Here is a 25,546-nt window from a genome sequence, read left to right as displayed (position 1 = left end):
GGTCATGGCCCCAGTGGAGCCCTGTACGCTCCAAGATAAGTGGACCTGACCTGTCACCTACTTGGTGGACTTGTGGACTCCAAGGAACTCTTTGCATGTCCTGCATGTCAACCGTCTGAAACCCCACTTGGAAAGGTCCGAAGTGGGCATGCTCCTAGCCTCAGATGCTGGAATGGAAGAGGAGACTGAGCTTCTTCCTGACCTCCTATGTGTCTAGGAGCAAGATGGGTCAGTGGAGGATTGTCGCCAACTGCTGGGACAATTCCCTGACCTGTTCTCCCTGACTTCTAGTGTCACTGATTGGTACGTCCATGATGTGGCCACTGGGGACAGTCCTCTGTTAAGAACAAAACTTACAGAGTGACTGACACAGTGAGAGCTTGCATCAAGGAGGAGGTCGCTAAGATGTTTGCATTGGGGGTGATTGAGTCCTCTAACAGCCCTTGGGCCAGCCCAGTGGTCTTGTTCCCAAAGGCTGCCGTGCCTGGTGCCACGCCCGAACTCTGGTTCTTTGTGGACTACCGAGGACTCAATTCAGTCACCAGGACTGACGTGTACCCCATCCACAGAGCTGATGAGCTGATTGTCCGGTTAAGGGCTGCCCGGTACATCAGCACGTTTGATTTGATGTCTGGGTACTGGCAGATCGCCTTGACTGATGGGGCAAAGGAGAGGTCAGCATTCTCCACACCAGATGGGCACTACCAATTCCGGGTTATGCCCTTTCGAATGAAGAATGCCCCTGCCACCTTTCAGAGATTGGTCAACCAAGTGTTGGCTGGACTGGAAGATTTCAGTGCTGCCTACCTGGATGACATTGCAGTGTTCAGCGCCAGTTGGGAAGAACATCTGCGCCACCTCTGGGAAGTGTTGATGGCGCTGCGGAGAGCAGGCCTCATGATCAAGGCGAGTATGTGCCAGATCGGGCAGGGTTCTGTGGTGTACTTGGGACACTAGGTTAGGAGTGGCCAGGGCCACGCCTACAGCCCTAAGATTAAGACCATCCTGACTTGGGAACCCCCCAAGACCCAGACAGACGTAAGAGCCTTTTTAGGACTCACTGGGTACTACAGGGCGGTTTGTCAAGGGGTGTGGCAGCATTTTTGCACCCTTCACAGAGATGACTTCCAGGAAGCAGCCCAAGAAAGTGAACTGGACTGACACCTGTCAGAAAGCATTTGATGCCCTAAAGCCTGCCATGTGCACGCCACCCGTGCTCCTGGCACCCAACTTCTCAAAAGAGTTTATTGTCCAAACAGATGCTTCAGAGCATGGTGTAGAGGGTTTTCTTTCACAGATAAATGAGGAGGGCCTAGATCAACCTGTAGCCTTCATCAGTAGGAGGTTTCTTCCACAGGAACAGAGGTGGAGTGCGATTGAGCGTGAGGCATTTGCTGTGGTCTGGGCACTGAACAAGTTGAGACCATACTTGTTTGGGACTCACTTCCGGGTTCAGACAGACCACAGGCCCCTCAGATGGTTGATGCAGATGAGGAGTGAGAATCCAAAGCTATTGAGGTGGTCCATTTCCCTACAGGGGATAGACTTCACGGTGAAACACCGCCCTGGTACAGAACACGCCAATGCTGATGGTCTGTCTAGATTTTTCCGCCTTAGTGATGAGAACTCCCAAGAGGTAGGGTAGTTCTCCCCACATTTCAGCTGGAGGGGACACATGTTCGACCTGGCACCATTGGCATGATTCTCCCTTCCGCTGTTGCCTCCTGTGTTTTGCTATGTTTTTGCTGGCCTAGATGTGTCGGGCACTTTGCCACTGCTATTCAGTACCAAAGTGCAAGTGCTCTCTATTGTAAAGTATTGTAATGGGTTAGTGACTCTATGATTGGCTTATTTGGTTTACTTGTCAGACCCTAGTACAGTGCACTGCGTGTGCCTGTAAATCAAATGCTGCTGGTTGGATTGCAGCACTGATTGTGCCACCCACTGGAGCAGCATGTAACCTATGGCTCAGGCCTTCCATTGCAGAGCCTGTGTGCAGCCTGGGGCTGCCATGTCGACTTGGTAAGTGCACACACTTGCCAGTCCCTAAACCTTCCCTTTTCTACATGTTGGTCACCCCTAAGGCAGGCCCAGTGTACCCCCATGGGCAGGGTGCATTGTATGTAAAAGATAGGACATGCCCTGATGTGTGTGGCATGTCCTGATAGAGAATTACAGGCAATTTAGTTTTTCACTATTGCAAGGCTACCTGTTCCCATAGGCCAGAATGGGCAGTTTTAATCCTAACTGACTCAGGGAACTAGGTATAAATTCGAGTTTAGTATGCCTGAACTCAGGATGATAAAATACATCTTTTAGTGAAGTTGGTTTTAACATTCTGTGTTTGAAAATACCACTTTTAGAAAGTAAGTATTTTCTTGCCTAACTATCCAAGCCTGCCTCTGCTAAGTTGTGTATTCCATGTCTGGTTTGTGAGTGACAGGGGCTGGGGTGGCTCCAGGAGACAGGGTGAGTCAGCACAAGGCTGAATAGACCTATCTGCATGAGGAGTGGTGGGAGGAGTAGCACCTGGGCTTGAATAGGGCTCTGCCTGCCTTCCACAATGCTGGCTCCACCTCCTGTGGTGAGTCTGATGGCCCTGGCCCACACCGACAAAGGAAGAAGTTGTTCACTGGCAGAATGCAGCCAGAACTGGTTTGGACTAGGTACAGACACACTCTGCCTTCAGAGATAAAGGATTTGTGTGAATAAAAAGGGGGAACCAGACCCCAGAACTTTAGATCACTTCTGGGAATCAAGACGAAGACTTTGCTGAGGAGAAAAACACGAGAAAGCGAAGGAGGAGACTACCCCTGTGCTGCATGCTGTTTGAGGGGTTAGCCTGCAGTGGTTGCTTCATTGCCAAAGAAAGGATAAAAGTAACTGAGTTTGCTTTCATCATCTAGAAGAAGAATCTCCAAAGGCTGTGCTTGCCTACTGCCTGAAGTCTCAGGTGATACAAGACTTCACCACCAGCTCCCCCTGAATTCCCTTGCTGGGAATTGAAGTGCCTGCTGTTGCGCTGGGCCTTCTGAGAGACTGCGTGTCACTAGGAGCTGGAAGCGCGACTCAACGAAGAGAAGCATGTCGCCGCCGCAGCAGTTGCCGTTCCATAGCCGAAGAAGTGTGCCAACACTGCCGCTGTCGCCATCACATCACCCAAGTGCATCGCATAACCATAGAAGTGTGTCGCCGCCGCAGAGGTTGCCATCGCATCATTGGAGAAGCACTTCGCAGGGCCTATCGCGGCTCAGAAGTTCATTGAGTCGCCGCAATGCCGTCTGGCGTGCACGCATCGTATCTACGTTGTCGCACCATAACCAAGACGCCATTTTGTCGCATTGCACTGTCATCGCATCGAATCGCAGTAAGAAACCGGTGCATCAACTCCCCACACAGTAAAGAAGCAAGCCTCAACTCCCCTGCGCAGCCGTAAGGAACCGACGCATCCATTCCCCTGAGTGTAAGGAACGGCGCATCACATTCACTGCAACCCTTTTGTTTGTTTGGCATTACGCATTCCCAGGTACTGTGAGAGTAAAGTGTCACATTTACAATCCAAAGTGAACTAAGCTAGTTCTACCATTTATAAGACTTATTTGGATTATAGTATTGTGGATTTTTGTCGTTGGGTCTTGTGTTAAGTCTAGTAAAGATTACTTATTTTTCTAAACTGGTGTGGTGTCCATTTGTAGTGTTTTCACTATATTACTGATTGTGTTCACAAATGCTTTACACACTGCCTCTGAGATAAGCGTGTCTGCTCGTGCCAAGCTACCAAGGGGGTGAGCAGGGGTTATTTTAGAAGTGTAGCCTCTTACCCTGACTAGAAGCAAGGGTCTCTATTTGGTCGAAGGTACCTACCTCTGCCAACTAGAGAACCCCAATTCTATCAGGTTCTTATGCCCTACCATATTCTTTTAAACACACTATAATGCAACTATCACAATTGGGTTTAAGAATACAAATTCTGTCTGACAACTGCTTTTCTCAAAATTCTCACACTCCCAGCCCAGCTCAGTCTGGGAACAGTACACAGAGAAGCCAGAACCAAGGGAAGTATGGGAAATAGATGGTAGGAAAAGGAGACAACACCACTCTCTCTCAGTGCACAGGTGGGGCTTACTAACTCATATAACACTTGTCCTGGAACCAAGATCAACATCAATAAGCAAGTTGATGTTGCTGCTATTGCTTCCTTTAGAAGTGAACCCCACTTGCAATGAGGTGATTGGCCATTGGAACTGCCTGGAAACTTCAGCTCGATTAAAGAAAGGTTATCTATATAGAGGGATCAAAAGAATACAGGTCTACCAAAAACATGATAAAACTGAGTGAGCAGAAGCACTCCTGAGGGAAATATGAGACAAAACAAAGATGCCACACAGGTGGAATGCAGGTGCAGACTACGAGAGAGAAAGACACCCACCAACCAGGCACTGGGAAAATGTCATGTTGTATGTTGATTATTTCCATTCCTACCCAGAATGTCATTCATGATATTTCCCCAAACACCACGGTTCTCCATCATGCTTTAAAAAGCTCTGCTTGTAAGTACAGAATAGGTCTGCTATCCTTGAATAGTCCAGACACCACATTTGTGTACTTCTAAGGTGTCATACTTGTCCCAGTACTCCAAGTCTCCTCACCTGCTGGCTCCAACTGCATCAAATGCAGTCGAATCATTACCAATCCGTTTCAACATTGTATTATCAATTAATTACAATTGTAATCAATCGTGGACAAAACCGGAATGAAATTCATACAATTGTCTGGACCTAAAAATACAGAAGCTAAAAGCTATTTAAATTCCATTGCAATTATACATACAACAATATTCCATTAATTGTTCCTATTTAAAGAGGTTGACGCAAAAACATATATTAAGCAACTCCCCATTCTGAGTGAGACACTTGAACATATGTGCTGTGTGACCAGGACCTTACAGTACTGTCCCAAGACCGAAACTCTGACACATCACACCCTTCTGGAAAATTCTTTAAAGTGTTCAACAGTCATGATAAGCACTATGCAAAAATAAGAAATCATCCAAATCATGACTAAGTTAAAATAAATATTCTAATTTAATAATATTTAATGTCTCATTAAGTGGTTTACAATGAGTTCACCATCCCTGCTTTTGGTGGTTTATATCACACTTTGTTCAGAATGAGTGCCATTGAGTTGGGTAACAATAAACATCGTTTATTCAGCGCCGAGATACCCCTGGGCGAACGTGCGCTTTTCAAATATACATGTTACGTTATGTTATGTTATTGTCTTGGCCCCCATTTCTTCCTCTGGAAAGTTAGCTAATGTCTTCCACCATATATTCATCTTCTTCTAGACTGTTAGAAAGTCCAAAGTTTTGATGCATCCAACTTTGAAAACAAGTACCATCAGGTCTGGCATCTCAGAACATTTCACCAAAGTGATTCCAAGAAAGAGGCAATCACTCGGTTTGTTGGAGAAAGTTGAAGCCTGGTTACTTTCCACAGAATTTGGTCTTTCCCTGTGATCCTGGTCAACCCAGATGTTTTGAAGGTTTGAACACTTAGAGCACGTTTAGGCTTATGTGCATAGAAATCCATAACAGACTGATCATGGGGGAATTCTTTCCTGGAGTATGCCACATAAAGCCTTTGCTTTATGTAAAGCGCTCTCCTGCATCTCAGATTCTTAGTCAATTGGTCCATTTATGCATGCCTCCTAGAGTCAGGCAAATTCAGGCGCATATTTAGTACCTCACACAATTCTTAATTTAAGGTAACTAAATACATGCTGCTGCACTGTATGTGACTGCAATTCATTGGACCTTTTGTGGAAGCCACTGTGAATGTGGACTCCCACCCCCATCACCTCGATACACTCTCCCTGAGCTTGACTTAAAGATGTAACTTTGTCCCCCTGGTTTGAATTACTTAACACCCTGATCTGATTTTCACGTACAATAAAATATTTGAAAAGAATGGGATGATTTTGAGATATTGGTAAAATATTACATGTTGTCCAATTGAGTGTACAGTTTCTTACTCATCACAGTCTTGAATGTGTATTTGTGTTTCACTGTGTGACCCGTGCACGAGTCTCCAAGGGCATTCAATTACTGTTGTGTCTGGCCTCTGGCCTGATCCTGCACCCTTTTTTGAAAAAATGCTTGCACCGGGCACAGTGCTAATTATTTAATTGTGCAACAGTCATATCATAGATTCTGCACCCTACCATCCACAGGCAGCCAGCCCCCACTGTACAAAGTCTCCAGATGTGCTGAAGGGGTTGGCCACAGAGCCTGAACTGCTTCCAGTCACTGCACCCACCCTGCTGAATGTAGCCAACCCCCATGTGTGGCTATAAGCACCAAATACATTCTATTTTGCAATTTTTCCCCCAGAGTTTGCAGATTCCATTTTGGATTCATGAATCCTGTGGCTCAAGTGCATCGGTATCAGCGGCATCAGCGCCAGCGCCAGGAAACTCACGGTGTCAGTGCGCTTTAAAAGAACCTCCTAACATAACATAACATCGGTAGAACGCAGGGAGGCCTGGTATCTGCAAAGCTATCACTCAATCTATGACTCCTGCAATAAAAATATTTTTGTTTCATTTTTCTTTTAATATTGAGGGATCCCTTTGGGGCCTCCCTCATGGGCTTGCTTGGTGATCAGATAGGCTCACACTGCCCTCTTATACCCTTTCTCTTTGCATCACACCAGAAATGTATCAAAGATGACCAGCCAATCAGAACGCGTTGGATATACAGATTAGTTTGTGAATCCACAATGCACAAAGACAGAAAGAAGCTCACTTGTCCAAAGGGGTAACCTTATTATTTAAATAGTGTCACAAATCTGTTGTGGATTCACAAATCGATGGAGAATCTGCTAATTTACGGTTCATATTGATCTAATATTTAACTTCTTCATTTCCAATCCAAGAACATTTTGAAAGCTCATTTTTCAAATGTACTGAACAGATATACACTGAACCAACAATCGCACAATTCATGAGTAAAATTTTGCCTTCACGCCAAATTGGGTAAAATTCTATTCAGCCAGTTATACTGTGTTGAAGAGTAAAGAATCCTACGAGATTTATAATGGGAAATTGCACTTTTGGGAACCTTGGGGCATATTACCAACAACTAGTGATGATTATCGCTATGTTGGTTTAGCGGCAATATTAATATCGCCGAGCTCCGCTGATTTTTATCGCTTAGGAGCCTTGCTATTATCAAGGTTTATCTCCTAAGCGATAAAAATCGGCCGAAATGCATGAATATCGCTGTAAAGTCAGCGATATTCATGCATTACCGAGCAAATGCTCTTAGCCATGGTATCCACCTACCATTGGATAACATGGCTAAGAACAGCTCTGGGCAGGCGTTAGCTTTTGGAGATAATCGCGCTTAGCGCAATTATTTCCAAAAATTGGTAATAGGAGATAGAGATGTTAGCGAATGTTTCCAGTCGCTAACATCTTGGCACGCCCACTTTGCATGTCATTAGCGATAATTATCGCTGACATGCCAAGTGGGCACCTAAATGCCCGCTATCTCCTACTAGCTGTCGCGATCTGGTGTTAGCGACAGCTAGGTAATAGGGCGATACAATTATCGCCGCTTTAGCGGGAAAAATTCCCGCTAAAGCGGCGATAATGCCCTTGGTAATATGCCCCCTTGATTTTTGTTTCCCCACTCAACAGATCTACATACAAGTTGTCATGAAGAATTCAAGGCGGATGCACTCTTTTTTGTTTTTGGAAAGTTTCATGCAGATTTGACAAATAACTTCAAAGTTATTACGGAATCAAAAATGCCTTGCACTACTTCCTATCAATTCTGTAATTATGAATACTAATAATGTATTGAGACAAGTAATTAATAGCATAAAGTAATGGTATCTTATTGTCCTTGCAGGATGAAGACATAATTAGGTATCACATTGTCTTGGGGGAGCAGCTTTTGAAGAATGACCTACACATCGGCATGCACCGTGAAACAATGCTGGGAATTTCATACCAAGTGGGGTTTGTTCAGCACAGTGGCCAGGTACTGAAACCTGCATTGGGACTTGGGAAATAACGCTCCATAATCTAAACAGTACATTTTAGTGTTTGTTTGCTTTGTAAGAATAGCTTGAATTTCTGTCAATAACTTAACTTGCTTCCTAGCTGTGTCTTAGGAGTTAAGCACACATATGATCCACTTTTCTGCAACATTAGTCGTGGCAGTGACCACAAGGATTTTTTTATGTAGTAATAAAGCATGCAATACCTTTCCCAAGTACGTGAAGGTACACTACAATGTGACTAAAAAGTAAAAAGACAAATTTATTTTTATAGAAACTCCTATATAGTAGCGACACCACTTATGACATGTTGCCTTCACATGGTAGAATGCATATACAACCCACATTAGGGCATGAAAATTATCTCACAATACATGTTTGGAGAGAAGAAGGTTGAGAATTATGAAATTTTCTACAGCACTTTTAATCCGAATATGACCACACAAAATTATTAGTTACTTTCTAAAACCGTGTCTAATATTGTGACCAAATTGTTTTACCTTTTTACTCTCATCTTTTGTATGACTTGTTGACTCATTTCACAGTGATATTCCTTAAATATGTCCTGTCTGTTTTAAAGTTTAGAAAGTGTGGTACATTTTCCATACCGTATTAATTTGGGATAAGGTTTTTAATTTATTAATTTCATGTGGATTTGTGCTACTCTAATTATTACAGAATTTGGACACCACTCAGATACCTAAATCATATTTTTTACCTAAAAATACAAACTGGGTGAAGATTTAATATGCCTAAATATTTTGGGAAGAAATATACGGCCCTTATTCTGGAATATTACAATTTTGTCGGGAGCAGGTTCTACTTCAAATGTACTTGAATCTGCATCCTGACCAGTACCAATACCAAGATCTCCCTTACCACTCACTAGTAAGAAAGTCTCCTTTTTCTGTGAAGATCGCGGATGCAAATGTCTCTCATAATCTAGCATTTTTGTAAAGTGATAGACTGAGAAATAGTGCACCTTTTAGGTACATATATTCAAAATGGTTATCTAATTACTGCGAAACTTGAACATCCTTGGAAATCTTTCTTTCCCAACATATTAGCTGAAAGTTGCAATCCTGTTTTAAAAATACTACACACTTCAGGTTGAGACTGATGTTCACAGAAAGATGACATACCTACGCAATGCACTCAGCCAGAACTTATTCCTTAAGTCTAGATTCAAAGTAATTTTTTTTCAATTTTAAATGGTCTTACAGTCTCTTTAGGGATAGTCAAATCAGTGTATTCATCAGGTTTATTTTCTCTACTTCCTATTCTTTGAGGTGCTACTCAACTGTACAGCGTTTATCATCACCACAGCATGCTGAGGATCCAACTATGGCAGAGCTTATCCACATCATCTTGTTCCATTCTTCTTCTAAAACACTTCTGATTTCTATATATGCCCACATAAAGTGTGTGTGTGTGTGTTTGTGTCAAACTTAAATTTCCCTGTCACAAAAGTTTCTCTGCCTACCCTTACTACAAGCATGCCTGTCTCAAATGCAGCCGTGCCAGTCTCGACTGTCAGAACCATGTCTGTTTCACCATAAAACCTGTCTATCATGTTTTAACTGCAACCCTTTGTTTTCCAATGCAGTGCTGCACTCCTTAAAACCACCTCTCCTTCACTCACATGGAACCTTGCATGCCTCAATTGCAATCTAGCCAATATCAATTCTAGTCCAACATTTCTCAATACAGCCTAACTCAGCTGTTACATTGCATGTCTAATGTACACTGTGCTTGCCTGGTGAAGTCCTTGAAGAGTCTCAGTTATGTGCTTGGTCACTACTTTTCAATTTGCAAGGAGTATGTCAGCATATCTCACAAGGTATTGCAAGAGCCACATTTTACTGTTTCTTCATATGTCAAAACTCTTAGGGGCTAATTATGACTATGGCTGTCCTATGGATTGCCATAGCCACAGTGGCGGTGTGGGCACCACTGCACCTGTGGTCCAACTGACCTAATACGAGTTTGGCGGTCAGACCGCCAAAGCACTGCTGAAACTACCGGGGATCCCAGATCCACAGTGGTGGCATTGTGGTCTGAGGCCCTCAATATGCTTGGTGATGCAGCTGCCAAGCACATCACAAGTTTCCTCACTGCCACAGTTTTCATGGTGGTGAACCCGCCATGAAAAGTGTGACGTGAGGAAACAAAGGGGGCCCTAAAGGGCTTCCTGTTGCCTCAGGGCCAGGGAATGCATGCAGGGGACACATGGTGTGCCCCCCAGTATGCATGCACCTCCAGTTCCAGCATGGCATGGACTTCAAAGTCCATATTGTGCAGGAAAGTGCTGTGGCATTCCCACTGCTCTGCCTTACTAAGGCTCACATATGAGCCCTTACAAAAGCAACCGCAGGACCGCCAGACCAGGAGAAAACTCCTAATCTGGCAGACAGGCGGCAGTGGGCTTTGGCAGTCTCGAAGCAAAGCGCTGGCATGGCAGCTCGCTCCAAGACCGCCAAAGTCGTAATCAGGTCCTTGGTAATAATCACATAATTGTACTATATAAGGTTTGAAATTAGCAAAAATCTATAGGTAGTGAAATGAATGTTTGTGTATTTCCTTTGTAGATCTATATAAATGATGCTCCAATAAATTACACCAACGTGGCAACAAATATTGGAGTTATTCATGGGATACAAAAGGTCATGGAAATTCTGAAGAACAGATGTGACAATAACGACACCGTAATTGTTCTAGTAAGTCATTTTGCTCCACAATTAAATGCACCTTCTGTTTTGACGTGTTTTCACAATCTCACTACTGTGGCCCAATTCATAATGGCATTTGTGCACCCATCATCATTTTCATGTGCAGGTTTGCCAGTTCACTAAACAAAACGTTGCACGTTTGCATTGACTTGCTCGCACAACATTCCACCAACAGTGGAATTTTCAGTATGAGTGAAAGTCTTCAAAATGGTAATAATACAGCATTCCAGTGCAGAGACATTTGTAATGTAGTAAAACTATAAAAGTAGGTGAATCACCTCATATTTGCAAGTATGCCTGTAATCACAAATGCCTGGATAGTCTCAGACTGTCCTATCAATGGTAGAAATGGGTTCCTATGCTGGGATCTGGGGAAGTGGGGCATTCCCTACATTGGTGGGGGTAGATTTAAGAGCTTCTCCATAAGGATAACAATGTTCTCAGTAAAAAAGAAGAAAAGGCAAAATGAGCAAATGCGTTTCAGTATAGTCACAGAAATGTAAGCAAATCGCAGGCATCTTCCTAAGGTGTACTTTTAAAACTTTATAGCCCTAACTTATTTATTGGGGCCACTATGTATAATATATTGAATTCTCTACAAATATATTGTTTACTAATCAAATATTTGAGTACAGTAAATGTATGATATTAAAAAACACTTTTCTTTTTGGAAGGGTAGGGGCTCGCACAATCAATGTGTACAAATACCTATTGCTGCACATTCCAAAGTATTTGCCAATCTTACATGCATTTTGAAGTTGCTGCTTCTCTCGCCTGCCATATTTCTTTTTTTGTTACAAGATTCTGCCTCCTTTGTAAGTGTCACTAATTATCATGCAATGTTGGAGAGAGTAGCGATAAGGGATGCATCCACTCCACATCCAGTGGCAACTCATTAATCACACGAAAGTGGAACCCTAACTTACCAGTATGAATCTGAAGTCTCAAAAGACTTGTAAGAGACCCTCACCCACTAGAATTCACTAGTAGCATGCTTTATCATTGGATCAACACTTCCGACACCTATTGTGTCGGAGTGGGCTCAACCTGCAGAACGAGGGAGCACTTCCAAGTTTGAGGCTAATGGAGTCTGTGGTTAGTTTAGTTAAAATTACTTCCAACTCCTAATTTACTTTATTTATATTTGCAGCAATCAAAGTAAGATTAAAATCAGAGGGAGATGTAAATCAATGATCCCGAACATTTACAATCAATCAATCATGGTCTACATGTTTCAACCAGCTTGGCCCAATTGGCTCACGCGACTTTCTTCAGGCCCTAAATGTACAGATCCCCAATGTAGCTATAAGGACAGTAACCTATTACCATTATTACTGTTTGTACTTATAGATGTAAGCACAGCAATTACAGTTAGTTCCTTTGGTGTACAATAGCCCATAATGTAAATAAGATGAAGAAGCATGAAAAAAACGTACAAGTTAACTTGTTCTGGGTGATATGTGCTGCAACTAGGTATCTATGGCACCGTTAGTGCACATCATAGTGTCATAGATTTCCAAGGATAACAAAGTGTGCTTAGACTCCTCCTATGTGAAAAACAGGGGATGTTGTGCAGACAGCTGAAGAAATAGGCATCCTGCATATAGAATGCTTCAACCCAGAATGCAAGCTCATGAAGATAATCCTTCTAAATTAGTAAATTCATGCAGTGGTGAGGAAGGATATCACAAATGTGGCAAAAAAAAAGAAAATGGTCAATATCTTAAATGTGGGCTCTCTATGTCCCCATAGGGTGCAATGTAGGTGGTCGGACCCTGCAGTCAACCACTGTAGGGAACATCACAGCAAAATCCACATTAAGCTAATGAGCCCTCCACTCAGAGAAGGTAAACGATAGTGTCCATCCCCCCACAGGGATAATTGCTCCCTGTGTCAAGGGTGTTGGCCCGGTGTTTCTACCCTCGGTCACTTCCTAGCCCTGCATGTTGACACTGTGTGCCACCTCGGTGGCTTTGAAAGCGCCCGACCTGCGTACTCCAATCCGGGCATGCCCCCAACAAGGTGTGCATGAGAGCATCACATCATATGTAGTATGGGCGCCACCCGGTGAGGCTCAGAAACAAACAACGGACAAGGGGTTCATTTTTTGTGTGGAACAAAGGAAGGTGCAGTCCGTATGAAGCTGCATAATTTTGAAAATATGAGAATATGATTGCAATTAATAATTCTTCTATCCCGGTCACAAAATAAAGGAAAACTAAAGCAAAAAAGGGGAAAGTCTTGGTGCTGGCACTGTGAGCCTGCTTGCAAGGAATAGATCGAGCTGTCAAAAATCAGTAGTGAAGCGTCTACCGTCCACAAGATAAAAAGTGTGGGGGGGTGGGGGAGTGCGCAAGTTCCAGAATGGTAAAAAAAGATCTAAAGTAAACTTTCAGTACTACCAGTCATTTCTTGCAATGGTCATTGCCATTATTATTGAACAAAAACAACATTATTACTTAACAAAAAAACAAAAAGAATGCTATAGGTATTGTGCCGAAGTCACAATGAAAATCAATATGTGTAGAGCGCTCGCCAATTATGCTAAGGAAAGGTAGCATCTACTCTAATTAAATTCACTAGGTTCTATTAAGTGAATGAACCTCTACACAGCAACCTTACTCACCTGTGAGTGTGTTAAAATGTGTCATCGAAGAAACAATGGTGAGCAGAAAAACATCAATAGGATACTTACTCTTCATTAATTGCCAACCATGGAATGCAATCATTGAGTCCAATTTTGGATGTTTAGAGACGGTAATTCAAGCGTTGTTCGCTTTCAAAGAGCATCTTTTGTTGGTTTTCTCTACTGTCTCAAGGACAACCCACTGTAAATCATCAATAGCGTGGTTAGCAGTCAAATAATGATTACTCATCTTTGTGGTGCTTTTTTTTTACACCTATTTTACTTCTATGTTCTCCTATTCAGGTCCTGGTTTTCCTACTGGTCATCCCAATATATCTCAAATTGCATGTACAAGTGATCTCATAACCCATGTGCGTAGTACTACAGTTGGTATGTCTCCTCAGTACCCATTGTCTTTCTAAACCTGGATCAGTGGTCTTTGTGGGACTAGTTAGTTAACATACATTATAAGAGCCGTACAGGAAGTGCCCAATGACAGGTTGTGAACTCCACAATTGGGATACCATGCTTGTTTTTGCAGGAGGTGTATGTGACCAGGTATGAACAGTCACGTATGTTGCGGCCTCTTCTGTGGGCAAATTTCGGTCTCCCAAAGTTCAAGTGATCCAGAATGGATTGTACACCAGTTGTTGTTAATAAACTTCTTGATGAGATTCAAAGCAATATTATATGTAGTTACACATGTTAGAGGGTCGGTCTCTGGAGTGGTGTCAGATGGATCAACGAATCTCTCTCTATTCTGGTTCCTTGCTTGTAGACAGCTCTTTAGAATAACTGAATCCAGGTAATCCCTGTATCTTAGGATCTGTGCAAGCTCCCCTGCCTGCCGTTTGTAGTCCTGGATATCACTGCAGTTCCTCCGAATCCTCAAGAATTGATGATAAGGGAGATTTTCGCGTAATGATCATGAGTGGAAACTACTCAATTTTAATAAGCTGTTCTTGTCAGTGGTCTTGTTATGTGTCTTTGTTTGGAGACACCCTTGTTCGGCGAAGATGTTGATGTCTAGGAAGGGGAGAGTAATGTTTTTCATGTCATATGTGAAGTTCAGATGGCCATCGCAGGCATTAAACCAAGTATGAAAATCGAGGACAGTCTCTTCATCCCCTTCCCATATAATCAAAATGTCATCTATGCAGCGCTTCACAAAAATTATCCTATGTCTGTGCGGTTCCGGTCTGTCAGGACAAACCTCTCCTCAAAAGATGTACATACAGACCTGCCTAGCTGGGGGTGAAGGTGCTCCTCATTGAAGTGTCAGGGGTTGTGGATCGAGGGAGCCCTGGAACTCTAAGAAATTATCACTCAAGACCAGCATACAACATTTCAATAGGTAATGTCATGGAGTGTTATATTGCCAATCCTCTTTCAAAAAGGATCTCTTCTACAGTCCCCAAAGTCACATCCTGGGGCAGGTTGGTGTAAAGGCTTTCAAATTCTAGCCCCATTAATAAATTGCTAGATGGATCAAAGCGTATGTCTCTAAGAAAGTAGATTGATGTACGTTGTACAATAGGTCAAAGAAAGACATCTGCAAATTGTTAGAGGGGTTCCAAGATGGAACCAATACCCAATACTATTGGGCGACCTGGAGGGCATATCTTATTTTTATGGATTTTGGATAGAGCGTAAAATCGAGTATCTTAGAGTCCTTGTTGACCAGGGAACCTGCTTCTTTTTGTGAAATCTACCTGCTGATCTCCGCCTCTTTAACCATACAATGGATGGTGGTTTGAAGTTGCTTCGTGGGATGCTCCATGATAATTTTATAATGTCTTATCTGATAATAATCGTGTACGCTCAGTTACATAGTCAGTTTTCTTGAGAAGGACAACGCCTCCCCCATTTATTGCTGACAATACAAATCTGAGGAAGAGATTAACATTATGTCCCCAACAGCAGTAATTCCTGTCGAAATGCAAGCTTTTGAGCAAGATGTATTTGAGGAAATCAATTCAATCAATGCAACTAAGCTCAAAATCTTTCACAACATTACTCATAAAGAGCGACAGGCATTGAGGGAATTGGCTAGCTACTCAGTTTTCATCAAGCCAACCAATAAAGAGGGAGACATTGTCATCCTCAAGGTGACTGTGTAACTGAATAATTATGTATATACATTCACTGTTAAACTCATTTGGAATCCAGTCCAGGCAGGGTAAGAAACCCAGCCCAGGCAAGGGAAGCTTCCAGCACATATACCCTCCAGCCACAGCATGGCTGCCCACACCTTCCCGATCCCTGGCACCTAAGCCATGGCCCTGTGGTCTGCTTACCACCTGCTGACAGCAAGTGGGAAATCAGCAACTTTCTCTGTTGTTTTTAACCTGCAGAAAGTGACTCAGTGCCTGCATGGTTATTCTCCATTACAGGAACTAAAACCTGGACTGACCAGAATATGGGGAGATCCCGGCCGACATGAGCAAGGTCAGCTCCAGTATCTCCCATCTAAACTACAGACAAGTCGTAGCCTTAAGTAGTGCATCACTATTATTCCCCAACAGCCATTCCTATGCAAACACTACATTCATTGTCCTCATAGATGCTCCATTTGCATTTAGAAATTATCCTTTCTCGTTGCCCGTCATTCAAAATAATTGCAACAAATCATACGTACACAGCAGAGCAAAATGGTGGTGTTTATGAAGCTCTGTCTTCTAATCCTACAGCACAGTTCTCCCTGTAGCCTCATCTTTATTTAAAATGCTTAAGATAAAGCTTCTAGTACTATTTGTGCTCTCTCGAGTTGCAAGTTATCAACAGCATAGCATTCACCAGCTCTGCATCCTGAGCACAAAGATCTGTGGAACTGATTGTAAGTATGTTGTGTGTCAGTCGAAAAGAAATAGTTTGCAGCTTCAGTGGGACTCTGTGTGCGTGGCTAAGCTTCATGTATGTTCCCGAAGGAACACTGATGTGTTACTCTTCACACCAATCTACCTCGAGGCAATGTTTGATCTGGCAAATTGCAGATTTTAGGGATTGAAGCAATAGCGGACTCGTCGTTCTCTTCATGAGTTCCCGTATTGCCACAGAATCGTAAGACCTGTGTCCCAACCCAGAAATATATCTGGGCAGGTAAATTTGTATTTTTTTAATAGAGGAGCAATGTTCATGTGCCCAGGACAGACATGCTCTGCCCAGAATGGACAACACAGAAACATTGCAGCACTTAACTACTGTTGCCAGGAGGAAGGTTTTTGCCACATATTTATCTTTCTTTGACCATTACATACCCCTGCCTGGTGTGTATTGTTACAAATGCACGTTTATGACGGATAGCATTCAGTGGCCACTCCAACTGTTAAACATTACACCAACTCCCACAATAGCCACTACACAACCGGGATGGACCAATGGGGAACACTGCGACAGCAGAGCTGTGCTAAGGAGACATATTGCTCCTTGGCACAACTAGTGCCCACAAGCAACTCTGTTCAGCTACGAAACAGAGAGCACATAGAACCATGACAGATATTCAACTTGTTCCAAAGATAAAAACATCCTTTCATTGGTGCGAGAGACATTGATGTGATGCTTATTTACAAGGTGGACATTGGTGTAGTATGCATGTTTCTACTCCTAATGACTAAAAGCGCACCCTCTTTGCTGAGTGGAATCAGTCAAATAGTGTAATCAGAAACCATATTCTTAAAATTGAGCTGTACAAAAATATTCCTACTGTTGCTATGAATCAATTTCTATTGACGGGTCCTCTCAGGGTCCAAAAGGTCATACACATATCTGTATGTTGTTCCTGTAAAAAAGTATCCTAAACTCCACAGATACTACAGTAGATCAAATCTCCTTTTATTTTAATTCAATTTTTTTCAGATAAAAATTTTGTAACTATATATTTAAAAACAATGTTTTCTTTTTTTCAGGGATCATGTGGCAGCTGTCGCGTTTCAAGATTTATTTCAACAGGTTGTCCCCCTGGAACAGAGAGCATTGTAAGTATTGAATTGTGCATGGTGGGAACATTTTGCCTGGTGATAATATAGGCATAATTACAGATCAGGTGTATATGCTAAAATGCATTCAGGATCAAGTTCATGGAGGTGGCTCATAAAGAGATGGGTTTAGACATATAAATTACTCAGTGCTTAAATTATCCTTATGCATAAATGGTGTTTACTACCTCTTGCCTATTCACGTCCACTCCCACATAAGTTCATCCATAAATTATGCATGTTGAAATGACGAGGCCCATACGTATGGTATGCACTTGCATTGGTAAGTTACACATACTTTTCCAAACCTGTATGTTTGTAATTTGAGCAAAGCTGGAAAGTTGATTCATTGTGTTAAAACACTTGCCATGGGCATCTTCTTAGATTTATAGACGACAAAAACTGTAGACTCAAGTGCTATATGAAAACAAGTTATCAATATTACTTATGTATAGTTTTAGGAAATGTGTGGATTTCCAATTTTCTGTGTGCTATGGGGGTCAGGAGTTTGTTAGTCAGGAGTTTGTTAAAGCGCAACTACTCACCCGTAAGGGTCTCAAGGCGCTAGGGGTGGGGGGTGGGTGCAGGTTCCATTCCATCAAGGAGGGCGTCTTTCGAAGAGCCAGGTTTTGAGGTTTCTTGCGAAGATGGGGAGCGATGTTGTCTGTTTGAGGTGGAGTGGGTGTAAGGCCTGGCCCCTCGCCAGACCTTGAGGTCCAGTGCTGCCAAACTCCTCCAAACACAGGGTTTGGCCGTGCATAGTGCAAGTTGGCCACAGCTTCTGCACACAACCCACTTCATGGGTATTTCACGCTATGCAAAGCATGTGAGTTGTGTCTTCTTTTCATTAGGGCACACTTTAAAACCCCATTTAATGGGTACGTGTTTTTTTAATCTATTTTTCTACTGTCCTTGCCAAACCACAACATTCTTCTCTGCCATGAAAGTTAACTTGCAGTACAGGGGTGGTATCATAGTTGCTGCTCTCCCCTGCTAGTAATGTGTAGTGGCCTTTATGCTCTATGCATCTTGGCATGAATCAAATATTAAATTGTTGTGATTTTTGTGTCTTTTTTTATGCTTTCCATTCCATGTTTGGCATCAGTATTCTTGCAGGCAGAACATGTGTTATCCATTTTTTTTGTTTTTGGAAGTACATGGTGTTACTGTGTTCTTGCATGTAGTGACTGCCATGTTCATCTCTGGCAGTGCAGCAGTGGAAACATTAGTTTTGTTTTGTTGGCAATGACTGTGTTGACCAGTGTGTGGGGGTGTGATTGTAAGATGATCACTTGGTTTGTTAAATACCTAGTATAGGGTTGTTGGAGTTGAGTGATTCGTTCTCCTTATAAACGTTTTTGTTCTTTTGGATACCTGATGAATGTTGGCCATGTGTATTATGCCATAGACAACCCCTAGAGAATGGGCAGAGCTCCTGACAACATTTCATGTCTCATAGTTGTTCTTGGAAGCTGATAACAGAAAAATAAGACCTGTAGACTGAGTTCGACTTTGTGTTAATAATCAGCTTTTTTATACTTTCACTGCATCGACATCATCGTCATAATATTTAGTAACCAAACATACCACACTAGTCCTATTCCATGACCAGAAAAAAGATATACAGTACCTGTAAACTCTCCGGCCACACCCCATGAACTGTGTAGTCGCCATTAAGTTTGTTCAGCATTGTGCTCTGGTTGAGAACTGACAGCCTCAGGAAGGAAATATTTTACAAAGCATGAGGGTTAGGGAAATGTTTTCACATAATTCTTGGCCAGTCTTTAAAGGTGTATAATATATTTATCTAGTGTATGCATGACTTCCCTGTGCTTGCATAATTTTGTAAACAAACAATATGTTCTTCATTTTCTGCAGGAAGGAAAAACACAGCACTGTATGTACACAGATTATCAAAGAATGAGGAAGACCGTACATTTTGGATGCAGGCGAAAATGTGCTAAGACTATTATTGTGAGCATAACGTTTTATAACTCATCAGTTTTATTTTAATTGTACAAGCGGCATCACAAAAATATGACTTGTGATTTCCAACAAAGGGTTAGGTAGGCACCATAAACTGCACTTGTGAACATTTCGATTGCACATTTTACTAGAAACCTAAGCTTGATTTGCAAACCAGCCAATGTTTGTGGCCTTTAGCTTGCGATGCAACTGATGTACAAATCAGTCATATCACAAATTGTACATTTACTGGAGATCGCAAAACCTCTCGCCTCACTCGTATTAAAGAGGCATTTGCGACCTCCTGTGAATGCCATTGAATGCATGGGACAACAGGTATCAAACCCTGCATTAGAAACACGGAGAGGGAAGAACGGACTGTTATTTAACCAGGTCCAGCATACATGTCCGAAATAACAATTGAACAAAACCGGTATGCAGTTCCTAACTTTACAAGAAGGATTTAGTGTGTTTTATGCAAACGCTCCATAATTTGTACGGAGTCATATGAGACCTATTGCATTGCAAATGCTTGTTTATTAAGCAGCCTTGTCCCTAAAGGGTCAGATGCTGCATTAAAACAAAGAATTTCCATATATGGAATGACATTGGAGGAGTATGCTGTGTTCCCCTGGACCCTTGTCTGCGCCTCAACTCCATATGCTGGTCGCCAACCTTCATTATGTAGAACCTATTTTAAGTGAACATCCTGGCAAATTGGTTACCACTACAACTTGTGTGGTGGTAATCTTTCAATGCTTTGCAACTTGAATTGAGGCCATAGGCATTTTAAGGCATGTGAAAAATGGGCAATTGCCCAGGGCCCTTATCTTCCAAGGCTGCTCTGGGAAAGTGATTTGTCTCGTCATATCACCATATAACCTCCATTTCGCATTCTCAACCTCCACTTTATCTGCAGACCTATACCTAAGACTTTGTTGTATCTCTCCCTCTCTCTCTCTCTCCAGTTTCATCTCAAGGATTTGGGGCCCCAGTCAACACACATTTTGGCTGTTTTTGTTGGTTTCGGAAAAATTAACATGCAAACCAATATTGCTTGTTATCTTGCAGACTTGAATGAGCAGAAAATGGGTAATGACATACAAATTGTTCCAAACTGGGGGACCCAAAATATGGCTTGCCCTGGGCCCCAAGCATCCTTATGATGAGATTGTGGTGACAAACTATTGGTACATAGCATTGCAACTCAAATAGGAAAGGAACACCCTTGACCCTTCCTTAGGCAGGTCGCTATCAACACCGCACAGCACCACCTGTGCGACCGTGCCCTGAGTCCAGCTGTCGCCGCTGTGCCGAGCTCGAAGCCCGCCTCCACACACAGGCTGCCACCTGCGCCTCAACCCTGGTGGTCAGTGGTAGGCCGTAGGTTTGTCTTATTTGGTTAACTGTTCATTTCCTGTAATTGCCTTGTGGTCCTTCGCATCTCCTGCCCCCGTCTTTCCCGCTGCTGCGTCCCCAGCCCCCCGCACGCGCATTCATCCACTCCCTCCTCCCAGCTGCTACTCCCTCCCACCTCCCAATCTTATGGCGCCCGCTGCGCGGTAGGGAGAGCGATCCTTGACCCTTCCATAGGCAGATCGCTGTCCATGCCGCACAGCACCACCTGTGCCACTGTGCCCTGAGCCCAGCTGCCACTGCTGTGCCGAGTTCAAGGCCCGCCTCCACCAACAAGCTACCACCTGCACCTCATCCCTGGTGGCCAGTGGTAGGCCGTCGGTCTGTCTTATTTGGTTAACTGTTCATTTCTTGTAATTGTATTTCTTCTGCTTATTAGGTTATTTTTGTACCTGTACCGCTCATTTGTGTATCTGTCCGTTTTCTTTCCTCCTTCCCCGTTGTATTCTGTGCCCTTTGTTTTTTGGACCTGTATTACCCATTTGTATAACTGCTCATTTTCTTCCTCATTCCCCCTGTACTCTGTGCCCTTTTTGCCTTCTGGTCCTTCGCTGCTCCTGCCCCCGTCATTCCCACCGCTGCGTCCCCTGCAGCCCCGCCCCCCGCATGCCCATTCGTCCACTCCTTCCTCCCAACTGCTCCTCCCTCCTACCTCCCCTTTTTATGACGACCGCTGCGCGGCCACGCAGCAGACGCGCGCAGCGGGTGCGCCTAAGGCAAGCCTGTATGCACCTGGACTGTGCCCAGTGCCAGAACCCCTGGCCCCCGCGAACGCCACAACGCCCGACTCCGCTATGATGCCAGCACCCTCCAAGAACCCTTCTCCTGCCGGAGCTGCAGTTTTACCAGCATCCGATCAGCCTTCCCACCCACCAGGACAGGACGCAACCACCTCAGATGCATACTCCTGAACAACCGCTCCGCATGCAAACACGCCGTCAAACTCTGGGACTTGCTCGACACAACCTCCCCGGACATCGCCTTCCTGACAGAGACCTGGCTGAACCCCTCCTCCGCACCCGACATCACCATAGCCATCCCAGACAGCTACAAGATCACCCGCAGAGACCGAACCAACAGTGTCGGGGTGGAATTGCCATCATCTACAAGTCCACCCTCAAGGTCTTGACCAATGCCGACGACAGCTACGAACTCCTGAGGCGGAAGCTAGGAGCGACGATTGTTCTTTTAAAAATTGTATTTGTACTGTGTTTTTAGCATTCTCCTTTGCTCCCTGAACCTGGACACCCTAATTTTCAGCACTTCTCCCTGCACAGCCGATTTTGACGCTGCCGCGGGTCGCAGAAAGGATTGCCGCCATTCTGGGGAAGCCCTCAGCCCAGGCCACGCCCACTTATGCCAGGACACGCCCCTCACCTCCATTTAAAGCGTGCCCCCTACAACGCGCGGCTTAGACAGCTACGAACTCCTGAGGCGGAAGCCGGGAGCGATGATTGTTCTTTTAAAAATTGCATTTGTACTGTGTTTTTAGCATTCTCCTTTGCTCCCTGCACCTGGACACCCTCATTTTCGGCACTTCTCCCTGCGTATTCGATTTTGACGCTGCTACCGGTCGCAGAAAGGATTGCCGCCATTCTGGGGAAGCCCTCAGCCCAGGCCACGCCCACTTACGCCAGGACACACCCCTTTTGTTCCTTACTTCACTATGTGCCTTTCCCGGCCGCGCAGGGGGCGCGCCAAAGGCGCGCCAAAGGCAAGCCTGTCTGCGCCCGTCCGCGCCAGGCCGGGCCCCCAGGGCCCCTCACCCTGTTTGTCCCCTCTCCTATCTGCCTAATCAACCCCTGGCATATCATGACGATTGGCCCATCAGCCCTTTAACACTGACTCGGATTACTTCCCTTGAAATCGCCCGCCACGACTACTCTAACCCTGCATGCGGTTATTCCAGCCTCCATAAGGAGCTACCACGCTTGGTGTCTCCTCATCCTTGTTCCAAACTGACGGATAACTTTCCACCTTTGGCCTCAGTCTCCCTTCTTAATACCTGGTCTGCTGTCAAGCATCAATTGGAACTCTTTGACCTTCTTGACACCCTCAAACCTGAGATTCTGTGTCTCACTGATACTTGGTACACGGCTGCTTCCCTGCCCGATATTTTTACTTCCCTCCCTGACGCTTACTACATCCTTCGAGCCGATCGCCCGGAGGGGAAACCCGGTGGCGGAGTAGCAATGATGATACGTTCGAACTACCAATTTCAAATTCTCACTCATCACCCTATCATTTCAACTGACATTTTAGTGGTGCGCTCTACAAATCTTGCATCTCCCCTCACTATTGTGCTCTTCTATCGTCCCCCTCAACCCATGCCCCATTTCATTCCAGCTATACAGGATCTACTAGCCACACTGGTAGTCAATAATTCCGCCATCCTCCTGCTGGGTGATTTTAATTTTTGGCCAGGTGATCCTCATGAGAACACCTTGTCCAAGGATTTTTCCGAGACCCTCCACTGTCTTAATTTCATGCCACATATAACTGCCCCCACCCATATTCACGGGCACACTCTTGACCAGGTTTGGTCTGCCAATCTCTCAATTCCCATATCCACTATAGCCCCCTGTCGCCTGGTCTGATCATTTTTTTATCACATTTTCTGACCCTTTGAGGGAGACCAACACCCTTTCCCTTCCTAAAAATACACACGCCCGTAACTGGTATAGGGTTGACTTGGTAGGTCTAGGCCATTCCTTAGCCTCCTCCGCCCCTACCCTGACCGACCTACCCCCTAATAGGCAGGTAGAAATCCTTGACAACTGGCTCTCAGAGGCCTGTAACCCAGTTGCCCCACTCAGATTAATTAGAACGCGCTGTATACACGACGCCAACAGGTGGTTTACCAATGCCCTGAAAAATCAGAAGTTGGCACTTCGACAGGCTGAGCGCCACTGGCGTCGCAGATACTGCCCTGACCTTAAGACATCCTATTTGATCCTTCTTCGGGCCTACAAAAAAGCAATACTCACCGCCAAGCAAGAGTATTTCTCTCAAAAAATTAATCAGGCGGCAAACAAAAACAAATCTAAAGAGATCTTCGCGATCGTGCACGAGCTTGCTGCCTCTAACAGAGCGGTGCCCAGACCCATCCCTTCTCAATCCCTTTGTAATATTCTCAATGACTATTTCATTGAGAAAATCACTACCATAAAACAGTATATTCCTTCAGCACCTTCTCTGTTCGTTTGCCCTCCACTTCCCCGCCCCCTTCTTTCTTTGACCAATTTCCGCTGATTTCAGAGGAAGCTTTTCATACCCTCTTAGGCAAAGTCAAGACGGGTTCTCCCGCTGACTTTTGCCCGGCACATGTCCTGAGGGAGATCTTCTCTCACTGTCCAGCTCCCCCTATTACCTTGCTCAACACCTCTATTACTTCAGGAATTGTACCAGATGCTTTCAAATCAGCTATGGTAATTCCCATTATAAAGAAACCTGGTGCCGACCCTACTGTTTCCTCCAACTTTCGACCAATTTCGCTCCTTCCACTCTTGAGCAAGATCCTAGAGAGCCATATCACTTCTTCGTTCTCTACCTATGTTGAAGCTCACCACCTCCTGGCTGACCATCAGGACGGCTTTCGGCCAGTACATTCTACGGAAACTGTGGTCCTCTCAGTGGTCGATGAGCTTAGATCTAGTGCAGACAACAATTCCCCCCAGGCCTTAGTTCTACTTGACCTATCTGCGGCCTTTGAAACGGTTGATTATTCCATCTTACTCGACCGTGTCAGAGGCGCCGGCCTACGAGGGCCAGGCCTGTCCTGGCTTACCTCCTTATTAACAGGCCGTGCTCAGGCGGTCCGTCTGGAGAGCTTTCTGGAAACCCACCCGCCCCGTCTCCTGTGGGGTACCTCAGGGTTCCTCTCTTTCCCCTCTTTTGTTTAACCTTTACATACACCCCCTCATTGTTGCTTTACAGGACATGGAGGTCACGGCGTTCAATTACGCCGATGACCTCCAGCTTATTTTCAAACTTTCCTCTTCCCCCGACTCAGTTTCCAGGGTTCATTCCACTCTTACTTTCATCTATAATTGGATGAACCTCAATCCTCTTAAATTGAACCCCGATAAGACGGAGTTGGTTCTTATCGGTGGCCCCTCCAACCCTTGGTCCCCTGTCTTTTGGCCCCCTACCCTCGGTTCCCCCCCGTCCCCCTCTGCCTCTGTGAGAACCCTTGGCATCAAGGTCAGCCAGGACCTTTCTCTACGACCCCAGATAAGTGCAGTAGTCTCCTCCTGTTTCCTCTCCCTTAGAATCATCCGTAAAGTCTCACGATACTTTTCGGTTGAGGCCCTTAAACTCATTATTTCGGCAATGATCCTCTCCCGACTAGATTATGGGAACGCCCTATATGCGGGCATCCCAGCCTATGAATGCCGCCGTCTGCAGCTTATTCAAAACCAAGCAGCGCGCCTCATTTTTAGGCTTCCCAAATCTAGTCACATCACCCCTCTGCTCAAAACCCTTCATTGGCTCCCTATAAAGGAGCGCTCACTCTTTAAGCTGGGCTGCTTGGCCTACATGTCGTTAGCTGGTACCGCCCCTGCCTTCATCAGATCCAAGATCACTGCATACGTTCCTACTAGGCATCTGCGGTCCTCCACCCAGTTCCTTCTTCTAGTTCCCCGATTTCGTAAGAAGAAGAAGGGCGGGTCTAGATTTTCGACACTTGCCCCCCTTTTCTGGAACTCACTCCCTCTGACAATTAGATCCATCCCATCTTACCCGGACTTTCGGGCTGCTTTGAAAACC

At 44.5% G+C, this 25,546-nt stretch overlaps 1 protein-coding gene across 1 annotated transcript in view; it reads left to right on the top strand.

Moving 5' to 3' along the window:
* STAB2 (stabilin 2) overlaps positions 1 to 25,546 on the top strand; it is an 880,852-nt gene that overhangs the window by 490,171 nt on the left and 365,135 nt on the right. The window contains exons 34-37 of the mRNA XM_086919174.1: positions 7,916 to 8,047; positions 10,655 to 10,783; positions 17,327 to 17,395; positions 19,274 to 19,369. Of these exons, the coding sequence (XP_086775300.1) occupies positions 7,916 to 8,047; positions 10,655 to 10,783; positions 17,327 to 17,395; positions 19,274 to 19,369 (426 nt within the window). The remainder of the gene's footprint in view (positions 1 to 7,915; positions 8,048 to 10,654; positions 10,784 to 17,326; positions 17,396 to 19,273; positions 19,370 to 25,546) is intronic.

The sequence above is a fragment of the Lissotriton vulgaris genome, chromosome 1_1 (genome assembly GCF_964263255.1).
Source record: "Lissotriton vulgaris chromosome 1_1, aLisVul1.2, whole genome shotgun sequence".
NCBI lineage: Eukaryota > Metazoa > Chordata > Amphibia > Caudata > Salamandridae > Lissotriton > Lissotriton vulgaris.
The sequence above is the reverse complement of the archived record's forward strand: the minus strand, read 5'-3'. Positions and strand labels throughout refer to the sequence as shown.